A 12,611-nucleotide genomic window follows, 5' to 3' on the forward strand; every position below is an offset into this window, starting at 1 on the left:
TCCAGAGACCGTTTCCTCTTGTGTCCATTTCTTTTGTTTACAGTCCCCCTGGTGGTGAAAATACTCCATTACAATTGTCTTCTCAGAATTCCAAGTCCAGTATTCCACATTCCAGTTTGTCACTGCACCACTGAGACCCAGATTTATTATTAGGAGCGTTTTTACTCAGATACAAATACTTGTTGTTATTATGTCAACAGTACTAAATAAATGTCAGTTTTATTTTACAGTTGATGCTGACACTAACAGGTACATGTTACCGTGGGCTTCAGCATCACAATGAGCCGCTGGATGAGAGGTGGGATTGCTCTATGATGTCACACTAGACCGCGGTGCAAAAGCAGAGTTCGGTCAGGACGCAGGTCAGAGCTGAATCCTGCCTGCAGTCAGACCAGAGAGAGTTTGAAATGGACACAGACAAACCTCAGCGACAGTTCTCTGAAAATTACTCTGAGGTCACGGTTAGCTCAAGTGCAGGTAAGAATATCGCATTTAAAATACTGATACAAAGCAGTTCAGTTATTTAGCAGAAGCTTTTATCCAAAGCAGCTTGCAAATTAGGAGCATCACAAGAATTTCATCATACTGCAATAACAATTCACAAGAGTATATATATATATATATATATATATATATATATATATATATATATATAAACAATTATTTGTTTTTATAATTATTTACTGATTTATTTAAATTATAAAATTGTCAAAAATGGTAATGCTGAAAATTAAAATCTTACATTAGAAAATAACATAAAAATTATAACATAATAAATAAAAAAATGACAAAAAGATAATAAAAAAACAACTAAAAGACAAAAAAAATATACTAAAACTATAAACTATAATAGTATAAACTATATTATAATATATAAGTGATACAAGAATAACACTGCGCAGTATGACATGCAAAAATCCAATCACTTTACACTAATGTTGTGAACAGGCCCTGGATAACAAGAGTCTCACAATTTGACAAATTGGTGACTTTGTTTGCCTAAGCTGAGAGTAATCTTCTAAGCCCTGGCATGCCTCTCTCTCACGATAGTGAGTTAAGTTGGCAAAGCCTGCTTTCTTTTGAGTTCCTGGACGTTTGTTTGGAGGCACTGAGGCTCTTAAATCCTCCGTCTTCAGTGAACATCATTTGAGAGATGTGTGCCTACAAATCCAGCATCCGCCACAGTGGTTGATGAAACTCTTTCTGTCAACAGGAAATTGCTTTTAACAAGAGAGAGAGACCTGAGTCCAGACTCTTTCTGTTTGTGACAAAGAGGTCTTCTCAAAATGAATTCACCTCTTTGAATTTCACCTTATTGGATGCAGATGTACAAATTAGTTCAAGAAAAGATTCTGGGACATCTGAGAGTGGCCGAGGACTGGTGAGACCATACCCTTCATCATCCCGCAGGAGACACCGAACTACCTTCAGCAATGAGCAGCTGGAACAGCTGGAGCTAGCTTTCAGACAGAACCACTATCCTGATATCTGCTACAGAGAGGAGCTCGCCAACAAACTCAACGAGGCTCGCATACACGTCACTCACCTGATTAACATGCTAATGAACCTGTTGAACTGATACAGTAACATACAGCTGAATTAAATGTTCCCTCGCAGGTTTAAGTTACACTAAGCAGTCCATGGGTGTTCAGATTGTTCACACTGATAGTGAATTACAGTGACGTTGCAAAATATGTGGATGGAAACCCAGCGGTGACTAGCACTGAACGATAGCATCGCTTCATAATGCTTTCTACATTTGTCCACATTTTTGTGGACAGATTCATGAAAATCTTCTTAAAATAAGTTAAGACATTTCTTGAGATAAATTCTTTAGAAAATTGTAAGATGATGCTAAATGGAATTTCTGAAAACAATTCTAAATGTTGAAATTTCATTTAAAAAATTGTAATTTTTGTAAATTATTATTAGTATTATAGTTATTTTCTTGGCTTTGGTATTACATAATTAACAATAGAATTAAAAAGGAGATCCTTAGTTGAGTTGAGTTGATTTTTTTTTTACTAATAATTACAAAGAATTAAGCAACACTTTGATTTAATATGAAGTTTGAAGTAGAAAGATTCAAATAATATTTTCTAGTAATGCATTCCAAAATCCTTTATTTAAAATTTCAAGCGATAATTCTATACAGAGCAGTAGTAATATATATGTTGCCAGTGTTATGTTTATAATTTTAAATAATTGAAACAGCCTAATAGATTCATGAAACATCTTTCATATTTTTTCTTTCTTTCTATTGATTTAAGACAAGTTGGATGTTATATCCTAACTTTCAGCAGGTTATTTATAATGATTATTTATTTCATTAAAACATTTTTTTTAGCAAATTAAATTATTTTGTTTAATTAAGTTTTGACTTTAAACAGTCTTAAGAAAAGAAAAAAAGAACATTCTTAAGAAATGTTTGAGAATTAAAAAACCTGAATACTCTAACGTCTTAAGAAAATATGAAGAAAATAGCAGTTATGAAGAATTTTATTGGTAAACATTTTTTTTTAAATCTGAAAACTTTGAATATTCTTACATTCAGTATGTTAATTGGCTGTGCCACACAAATTACTTATATATTACAAGTCTCCCTTGTCTGATGACAGTATCTTACTGCCTTCTGCTGGCTGCAGGTATGGTTTCAGAACCGGCGAGCCAAGCAGCGGAAGCAGGATCGTATCCGTCACAAAGTGCTGCCGGTGGGAATGGTGGCAGGACGAGGGTCTCTCTTCAGCAGCATGTGTGTGGGCCCTCATTCACTGCCACACGTCCCCCGATTCTCCTCAGGGCTGCCCCTGGAGGATACCCCCCAGCCGTCCTCCGGCTCTGCTCCGTCTCATGCCACCAGACAGCATGAAGACTACAATCAGCTCCACAGCATCGGACCAGCCTCCACATCAGTGCTCTCACTGCAAACCACTAGTCACTGGAACTAGAGGAAGAGCTGTAAACACTGCTGTTTTACATTTACACAAGAAGGTACAGTCCAAAGGATAAAGCTTTTCAGTGACAAAAGAAAGATTGGCGTTTTCTGTCTTTATTTGCAGTCACACAGAACATATTCTCTGAATTATTGCTATATTTACTTAGACAAAAAAAAAAATTACATTTATGCTGATTTCCTTTGTAAGCACTGCACTGACCATTAAACTTGGTTCAGTTCACACTGAACATACTGTAGACTTTAAATAAGGACTATTATGAACTAATATACAATTGTGCAGTACACCCTTTGAACATTTGAATTACATTTGCTTTCAGTCATCAACAACAATTTACAGATTTGGTAGAAATAAATTAAAATGCTTACATCAAATGCTGTTCTTCTTCCCATTTTATGCTAATGAACATGGGTCAGTGACAATTTTTGAAGAATGTTGTTGAAAACAAACAATACTCTGCATTCTCACTGGTTACTTATAATTTTAAGAAATCTTATACCATTTTCAAGAAAGTTTTGTATTTTTCTCTGCATTTTAGTTGCACCACATGATTTGGTGGACTAGGTTTTCTTTAAAGAATAACATAGATTATGCCAAACCGTTTTCTTCTGTATTAAAATAAATAAACAAAAATTTTTAAGATAGTTATCACAAAATGTTTTTTTTTTTTTGCTTCATACCCTAAATAAATAAATGAAAAATAAAATAAAATAAAAGCATTATGATGAGATGAAAGAACTGTAAAACAATGGTGAAATATAATTAGTTTAAAATAACGGGGTTTTTTTCAATATATTTTAAAATTATGCCCTAAAAATACCTTTTTTTTTTTATAAAAAAAAAAAAAAAAAAAACATCATGAAATAGAAATTTATTAGAGTCACTATATGCAAAAAACATTAATAGTATTTCCTAATAAATTAGCATCATGTCACTGGTCCATATGACATTTTGTGTACATTCAGGCTCTAAAAGCAAGCTAAGAATCAGTGCACCAATTCCTATCCCTGTTTTAGAAATGCATAACACCATCCAACAGATTTCTAGAACTCTGCCATTTGTATATAACATCACCCAAATCAACATTAGAGCCACAGAGGGATTCATTAAAGATGTACAGGTTTATATATAAATCAAGATAAACCCAACTCTAGATTGACTGTGTGTGCTTACCAAAGTATTCTGTCATCTCAACACGTTGAATGAGTATTTTAATACCGACAGTGACAGTGAGAATCCCTTTAAGGCAGAAGGAGCATATGTTTGCCATCATTCATGAGCAGAGCAGCAATTATTATATTCCACTTTAGCTTCATTTAACAATCAGCTTTGCAGGAGAGTGCCACTGCAAAGGATTTATTCAATAACAACATAATTTATGCTTGTTTACAGTGGATAAATTTGGCAGTTTATACATCAAGGTCAATTGTGACAAGACATATGCAGATGTGAGTGCAACAAAGGAATGCATCCGTACAAAACATCTCTCGTGACTTTATGACCCTCGCCACTTCATGTCTGACATTTATCGAGGTTATATTGAAGCATGAATGAAATCACACACACATCAGAGGTAATCTGCATTCACAGTAAGGCAGCGGCTCTTCCTCTCGGCTTTTACTCCAGAGACCTCGCAAACTCTGCATAGTCGATGTAGCCATCGTTGTTTTTGTCATCGTCTCTGAGGACATCATCAATGAGGGTGATGAGATCCTCTTCTCTCATTGGCTGGCTACTATCTCCTCCTTCCTGGAAACCAGGTGACAATTTTAATTTTAATTAAATGGAATAAATAGATAGAAGGAGAGGCTTGGACGAGAGTACTTCGTGTTAGATTACAAAATCCAGTGGAAGTTCTACTTAAATTAGATATTAAATATCCCATATAAAATTTAAAAAATAACCTATTTATTATCAAGTCATAAAAATATGATTAATAATGAATGGGGAGGTATGTCCAAAATTCAAGCACACACACCTCTTTATGAACATGAGTGATGGCCGTGGCGATTTCGAGTCCATCCAGCAGATTGTTGCCATCGTAGTCGTGCATCTTGAAGTAGTGAAGCTGCAGCTCTTGAGGCGTCATGTCCGTCTCTGGCTGTTCAATCACCCCTTCTAAATGCTCCATGATGTGACTACAGCAGAACAAAAGATAGGTTCAATCACACACCTTCAGATGATCGCATCAGTCAATAACTGTGACCTTCGGTTAGAAGTTAGGAAGAAAAGGAAGTAGCGACAGATCTTTTCTTTTGCATTGTGACAAACATCCAAATGCATCGTATTAAAGAAAGAAATGATGTTCGGGCAGGGTTCTGTCCATCAGATTTATGGCTGAATGTTGAGATGTGGGTGAGTCAGATGAACCTGCAGAGGCGGCTGTTTTAAGACTAAATGATTGGAGAAATGTGTCTGTTGTTTTCAGTGGAAGACCCAGTTATTACATTTTGATTAAAAACAATCAGGTAAAAAAACAAACAAACAAATATATATATATATATATAAATAACATATTATATACTTAGGGAGGTGCAAAAATCTAGCACAATTAATATTTCTGTTTTGCCATAATATTTACAGCAGGAAATACCCAATTTTAGAATATTTAAAACATTATATCTTAACACTTCTTTTCAAAAGTTGTGAAATATGTTGACAATATAAAATATATTTTTTAAATGTCATTCATCACTGCGATCAAAAGTGAATTTTCAGCATCATTACTCTAGTCTTCAGTGTCACATGATCTTTCAGAAATCATTTTTACATGATGCTCTGTTTTTAGATAATATTATTATTGGTGTTATATTGTTAGCAATTACTAAAAAGAACATTTTTTAATTATTCTATAAAAGTTTATCTTAATATTTTTGTGGAAACCATGATTAGACTTTAGAAGGACAGCATTTATTTGAAACATTTTTTAGTAGAATAAATGTCTTTATTGACACTTTTTTTATTAATTCAAAGATTCTTGCTAAATAAATATCTTTTGGTTCAAACTTAGCCCAAACATTTGAATGGTAGCATGCTGTGATTTCTGAATGATTATACTGATTTCTGAAGGATCACGTGACACTGAAGACTGGAGGAATGATGCTGAAAATTCAACTTTGATCACAGGAGTAAATTACATTTCAAAATATATTACAATAGAAATTAGCTAATTTTTAATCAAATTATAATATTTCACAATATTATGTTTTTTTTACTGCATTTCTGATCAAATTCAAAAATGTTAGTCATTATAAATTTTTGACCAGTAATACACAATATTTATATACACATTGACCAATGATTACAAAAACTGGAATCAAAAACTAAACAAAAAGTAGTTATTAATTGCTATTAAATTGGCGAAGAAAAATGATTTTAAGGTGTAGTATTTAAAAAGTTCTGTGGATGGGTTGAGCATGACCTTTGTTTTCCTGACATGTTATTTGCTGGAGGACAGCCGGAGATCAGGACAGTCTGCACTGGTTCAGAGGTCTTTTGGCATTTCAAAGCTAATGAATCAAAAGCTCAACAAACACTACAGACATACAGTATCTGTCACACAAACAGCTTCACAGATTTGAATATGTGCGTAGGCTCCAAACAAGTTTTAAAGTCATGAAAACTACTCACTCTTTATCCTGAACCATATTCCTGTCCAGCCGGATGATTGGAGGAGGCTCTTGATTTGAAGCAGCTGGTTCTCCATGCTGTCCTCCATGAGCCCATACAGACAGCACACAGCAGGAGCACAGCAGGAACCAGCTCCACAGTCTGAGCTTCAGTCTCATCACACTGAGATCACCAGAAGAAGAAGAATGAGACATGTGGCTGACATATGGAAGAACTTGAAAAATGACAGAAGTCAAATCACGTCGTTACTATCAGAAATGAAATATAACCGACTCTAAGCATGTGGAAGACTAAAAAAAAAAAAAAAAAAAAGAGAGATATCGTTAGATGTGAATACTGAAATATTAGAGGAAGAGCAGCCACATTCATACAGACGTCACCCGTTACATTGTCAACAGAAAGCTTTTCTGCTTCCCTCTTAATGCGGCTTAGACCAGTATTACAACATACACGTGTATATTACTCACCTGCTGTAAACCACAGACGACGCTTGAATATTCGTTTTATTTCTTCAGACACAGTGAACTTCTACTGCTGGTGTTTACTGAGCACCGTTCTTTCTGACCGTCGCAGCTTGCCGTAGTTACCTTTCATCCCATGCATGGACACGACAGCTAAACTCTGATTGGACGCGAAAGCATTTTATTTATTTATTACAGCGTTTTAAATTGCATTATGTTTTATTTGATGTCAGCACATGAAAAATACAATGTGTTACATTTTGGGATGGAAGAAAAATGCTCTAGCTTACATTAAAATATTTACTGCAATAATAAAAACGTAAAAATATGTTTTGCGCTTATTAGATATTTTGTTAAATGTTACATTTTTACATTTCATTATGTTTTATGTGACGTCAGCACATTAAAATACATTGTGTTACATACGGAAGAAAAATGCACTATTAAGCTTTACAGCATTAAAAAAAACGTAAAAATATGTTTTGTGCTAAATACAATTATACATATTTATAGTAGTGTATATATATATAGAGAGAGAGAGAGAGAAATTAATTTTTTTTTGTTTATATCTATATATTTGAGTGATTCTGTCGCGTCGCGTATGAAGTGGACACGATTTTGGATTTTATTTGGATACACACACGCATATTTTATTTTATTTTATTTTATTTTATTTTATTTTATTTTATGTGTTTTTTATGCATCCTATCGACATTGTCAACCTTCAAAGAGATATGAAGAATAACCTGAAACCAAGCAGTATGTTCTCCAGGTCAGGACGAGGCGCGCGCTGATCGGATTTGAGTGCTGCTGCGTCATAATGCGCTCTGTTCAGTAATGATTCACAGCTACAGCTCTCTGATGATGGTTACTGTGTGTGTCCCTTCCTAATCAGTCACCACGGTCTTCTGCATGGCAAACTTCTGCAAAGAAAATGAGAGGGCCAAAGCTATTTTCCAACGGCTGGTTCGTTCTTGGTGTCGTAGAAATGTGACTTTTAGGATAGACGTAGCAACTGTAGCACTTGGTAGGTGGATAATGGAGATTTTACAGTCGGTCAATGAAAGTTTATTTTGATAGCTGGAAACTATAGTTTAATGAAGTACTTAAAAAAACGGTTGACTTTTAATATGTTTTTGGAGTTCAAAGTTTGTCCATATTAGACACACGAAAAGCTTTCAAGCACTATATCGCCCACTGGATGGCGTCAATGTCTCGGTATTTGGAGGACAGTTGTCTCATTTGCCTGCCATTTGTGTTCTGTTTCAGGTGTTTGCATCAAAATAGTCAGTATTTTCATCTAAACAGACTCAAAGACTTGGTCTCAGTCCAGACTATGATGGAAACAGCTAGTTTAGGTGATATAACTGGTTAAATAGCCTAGATTTAGTCATCTCAGTGGAGGGATTTCAGGGAAATGGGACATAGGACATGTCCTGTTAAACCTGTTAAACTACACTTATGGTCTTAACAGACACTTAACAGACAGTTGTGACCCAGTAAATGGTGTTTGCTGGGTTTATAAGACTGAGAAATAGTTTTGTGAGTCTCTCTTTATTTTAAAGGAATAGTTAACCCAAAAATGAAAAGTAAATAAATATATAAAATAAAAATAGCTGAAAATGTATTTATTCTCAGCTCATCCAAGATGTATATGCGTTTTTTTTTTTTGTTCATGGGAGCAGGTTTGGAGAAATGTATAAATCAGTTGCTCGTCAATGAATGTGTGCCGTCAGAATGTGAGTCCAATCTTATCCGATTTGATCGAGAGTCAAATTTTATCAGCTGTTTTATCCAAAGTAATCGACTCCAGTCCATCAATTAACATCTTATAAAGTAAAAAGCTCGTTGTTTGTAAGACACAAATCCATCATTATGATGTAAATTTACATTTTTGTTTTTGGTCAAAATACCTGCCCATAATCCATAATAAAACTTCCTTCAGTGGAAAAAGTCCACCCCCCGCTGTCCTCTCACACCAAAATCCAACAATATACAGTTTTTTTTTTTTTTTTTTACTTGTAAACGGTGTTTGATCTCTGCATATTTCTCTTCTGATTCAGACAACTTGAGATGACTTGTCTTGTACACTGGAGACAGCAGTTTTATGGATAGAGGACTCATGGAAGCAGCTTTTTGCCTCACAAGAAAATCATTGTAATGTTTTTATTAGCTGTTGGGACTCTCAATCTGACGGCACCCATTCACTGCAGAAGATCTATTGGTGAACAAGTGATATAAAAATGTTTCCGAATATGTTCATCATGGTCAGACTGGAAAGATCACCTAGCCTAAGTCAGCTGGACTGATTTAAGATGTTTCAATAGCATTGTAATTTATATATTTTTGTAAGGACTATTATATATTTTTTGTAACAAGGAATCAATCTCAGACTTGATTTGATAACAGGGTTTATTCATCTGAGAATATATCAGGGAATGGAATTTCCAGGGTTGACCAAGATTAGGTTGATTAGGAAGTCATGGAATTTTTCCTCAGCTCTAAAATAGCCTATTTGTAAAATATGCAAAAACGTTAATTTTGCATACCCGCAGAGAACATGAGAAAATGTGGTTATTTGCATAAAACAAGACCTATTCCACTGGCTACGTCACAAGCCAACCCTCACGTTTTGATTCAGCAAATCAGTTATTTCAATCGAATGCAGACAACGTGATTATGATAATGCATTCATACTTAAATTAAACATTTTTGTTCTAACCATTAAAATACTGCATGAAAGATGTTCTGCTATAGGAACTATATCAGACCAGGTTCCCAAATATTTTGACCATTTGATTATATTTTTATTTTATTTAATATTCAAAATCTCATCAGCATCTCTTTACACTAAGCAGTACATTATGTACTGCTTAGTGTAAAGAGATGCTGATGAGATTTAGAATATAAAATAAAATAAAAATATAATCAAATGGTCAAAATATGCGCTGAAGAGTTTTACAAAGTTGGGTGCAACTGTGAAGGAAAACGTCACTAAATGTAGCATTAAAGAGGAATAATAGTTATTGAATTATTAAGAAGAATAATCAATAGTCTTCAGTCACTGCACTGGGCAAAGCCCATGGCAAAGCCCCGTAATGTTTGTTCGCACATGCTCAGTGAGTTTCTCGCTGTCAGTCGGCAGTCACTCCTCTGGTGTCGGCGGAGCGCGGTCACAGAGACTCGGGCGGGATGTCCTCGCGGCTCTCCTTCTCTCAGTACCGCTTAGAGGCGGAGGTCGAGCGCTGCCGCGCGGAGTGTCAGTGGGACAAAATACCGTCTTTACTGGAGCAGCTCGCTGCCGCGCGCCTGCATGACGATGGTAAGTGCGCGTGCCACAAGAGAACAGAATAGAGCATAGCCAGCATTGATGAGTGTGAGAGAGTGTGTGTCTTGTTCCGCATGAACTTTGCACCTTTCTGTTAAACTCTCATGTTTACTAATGTGTGCTTATATCAGCAACAGAAACTGGCATGCACGTTTGAGTCTACTTTTTTTTAGCAAGTTCACTCTGAGAGAGAGAGAGAGAGAGTGTGTGTGTGTGTGTGTGTGTGTGTGTGTGTGTGTGATAGAGAGAGACTGTGTACCTATAAAGCCAGTTACTCACGTGAATCAGAGATGAAAATGTGTGCACACACCCTTGTAGTTAATACAGGTATAAAGCAATAGTTTCATCATTTAGTCACCTGCTCTTACATTAGGGTATACTTAAACACTTGCACTTGAAAAAAACAACAAATTCACACATTAGCCATTTCATTTTCTGTGTTTTTTTTTATTTTATTTTTTTTAATTTTATGTAATTCGTTTCATTTTGGGATAGCAGAGTGTCCACCATTTGATGCACATCATGCATGAGCTTATGGACACCCTTCTTTACTGTCAGTAAGATTTTTGGTTCTGAAAAAAAGGGTAGCACTTTATTTTACAGTCCTGTTCCTCATGTACATACTATTTACTTATTAATTACAATAACTATGTAATAACTAGGTACTAACCCTGAACCTACCCCTAAACCTAACCATACCCCATGTAGTTACCTTGTGTTACCAGAATTTTCTTAGATAAATACACTGTCAGTACACTATAAGTACATGTTAGTACACGTACTGTAAAATAAAGTGCAACCAAAAAAAGTTATATTTATATTCAGTAAGGATGCATGGAATTGTTTAAAAGTGACAGTAAAGACCTTTGTAATGTTACAAAAGATACATGTTTCAAATAAATGCTGTAAATGCTTTCTATTGATGAAAGAATCCAGAGTTTGTTTCCCTAGAAGTAAATATTAAGCTTTTTTATGTTGATAATAATAATAAATTATCATTGAGCACCAAATAAGAATTTTATCATGTGGCACTAGGACAAAATTCAGCTTTGCATCACATGAATAAATCACATTTTAAGCAATTATTTTAAAATGTAATGAGATTTCAAAATATTACTGTTTTACTGCATTTGTGATCAAATATAATGTGTAAAAAATGTAAATAAATGTTCTTTTTTTCCAGATGAACCATCCCTTTAAGATTTAGAATTAAAACCCAGTCTTTTCACTTTCTCAATTTCCCAAAGATAAACATGCTGCTTAAACATGTCCCGTGTTCATTGTTAAATAAACAGCAGTAATAGGTTAACACAAGGCACTCCCAGGATGTGTGTCCACAACTGTCCAGATCAGATCTCTGACCCAGCACGTCTTGTTTCATCATTGCAAATGCTCAGACACTAATTTCCCAGTGGGGAAACAAACTCAAGTCAGTAAAAGGTGGCCACAGAACATATTATTCAGTGTATTACTACCAAGGGTTTTTGAACGATGTACCGAGTTACTTCATATTCAGTAAGGGAAATGTCATACATTAACTTGACATATAATAAAAGTCTGGCTTCAGAGGGGAGTGAAAAGTTGAACCAAACAGGAAATAACTCATCCACAGTGTTTACACAAAATATGCATGAAGGCAAAGTGAATATTTTCAAAGCACCTTCTTGTCGGACTGTATATTTGAGCTGAAACGAACGCATTTAACTCTCTAAACATGGACCCAATGCTGTTGTAGATTAATATGCAATCTAGACATGTTTATCAGCCATTCTGTCATGATAAAATCCACTGCTGGATGAAAAATGACAGGATGCCATGAAGACATTAAAAAAAAAACATAAAAAAAAACACTATTTTAGATGTAATGCTGGTGAACATTTTATCCTAAAAAGAACCCAAAGATACACTGTCCACCATAATCAGCCAACGTCAAGCATGTTCTAGTCTTTCTCCTTCAACCTTTGCCCAGCTTCCGTCTCTGTTTGTCTGTAGATGATTATAGGACACTGCTGCTGGCAGAAGCTCTGTTGGAGGAATGTCTGCTGGAGAACATGACCCTGCTGAAGAATTCTACACCTCTGTCTGAAGATTCGCAGCCCAAACTATCCCGAGCCAAAGCTCACCTCAACAGCATCCTAAGCAGAGGACACCTGGAGGTCTGGCACAGTCTCTCTCTTGTCAGTTAAGCATCTCTGAGAACAAGAAGAAGCACTTTTGGAGGATTTGGTTTAGCTTTGT

General features: G+C 35.3%; 3 protein-coding genes across 3 annotated transcripts in view; 2 read left to right on the forward strand and 1 right to left on the reverse strand.

Moving 5' to 3' along the window:
• Positions 1 to 315: 315 nt before the first annotated feature.
• On the forward strand, positions 316 to 3,082 carry LOC128026457 (homeobox protein prophet of Pit-1-like; the record flags this gene model as incomplete). The annotated part of the gene is made up of 3 exons (XM_052613634.1): positions 316 to 477; positions 1,214 to 1,537; positions 2,646 to 3,082. Coding segments are annotated over 3 exons (789 nt in total), but the record flags the coding sequence as incomplete, so codon positions are not given.
• Positions 3,083 to 4,265: 1,183 nt separating this feature from the next.
• LOC128026456 (multiple coagulation factor deficiency protein 2 homolog) lies at positions 4,266 to 7,189 on the reverse strand. Its single transcript, XM_052613633.1, has 4 exons — positions 7,052 to 7,189; positions 6,585 to 6,746; positions 4,933 to 5,092; positions 4,266 to 4,703 (listed from the first exon to the last, which is right to left on the reverse strand). The coding sequence occupies exons 2-4, from the start codon at positions 6,740 to 6,742 to the stop codon at positions 4,572 to 4,574; spliced, it is 450 nt and encodes a 149-aa protein (XP_052469593.1). The 5' UTR covers positions 6,743 to 6,746; positions 7,052 to 7,189; the 3' UTR covers positions 4,266 to 4,571.
• A 2,969-nt stretch (positions 7,190 to 10,158) lies between these two features.
• ttc7a (tetratricopeptide repeat domain 7A) overlaps positions 10,159 to 12,611 on the forward strand; it is a 30,498-nt gene continuing 28,045 nt past the window's right edge. Inside the window, exons 1-2 of the mRNA XM_052613627.1 lie at positions 10,159 to 10,367; positions 12,366 to 12,529. Coding sequence (XP_052469587.1) covers positions 10,238 to 10,367; positions 12,366 to 12,529 — 294 coding nt within the window. The 5' untranslated portion in view covers positions 10,159 to 10,237. The remainder of the gene's footprint in view (positions 10,368 to 12,365; positions 12,530 to 12,611) is intronic.

This window comes from Carassius gibelio, chromosome A13 (genome assembly GCF_023724105.1).
Source record: "Carassius gibelio isolate Cgi1373 ecotype wild population from Czech Republic chromosome A13, carGib1.2-hapl.c, whole genome shotgun sequence".
In the NCBI taxonomy this organism is placed as follows: Eukaryota; Metazoa; Chordata; class Actinopteri; order Cypriniformes; family Cyprinidae; genus Carassius; species Carassius gibelio.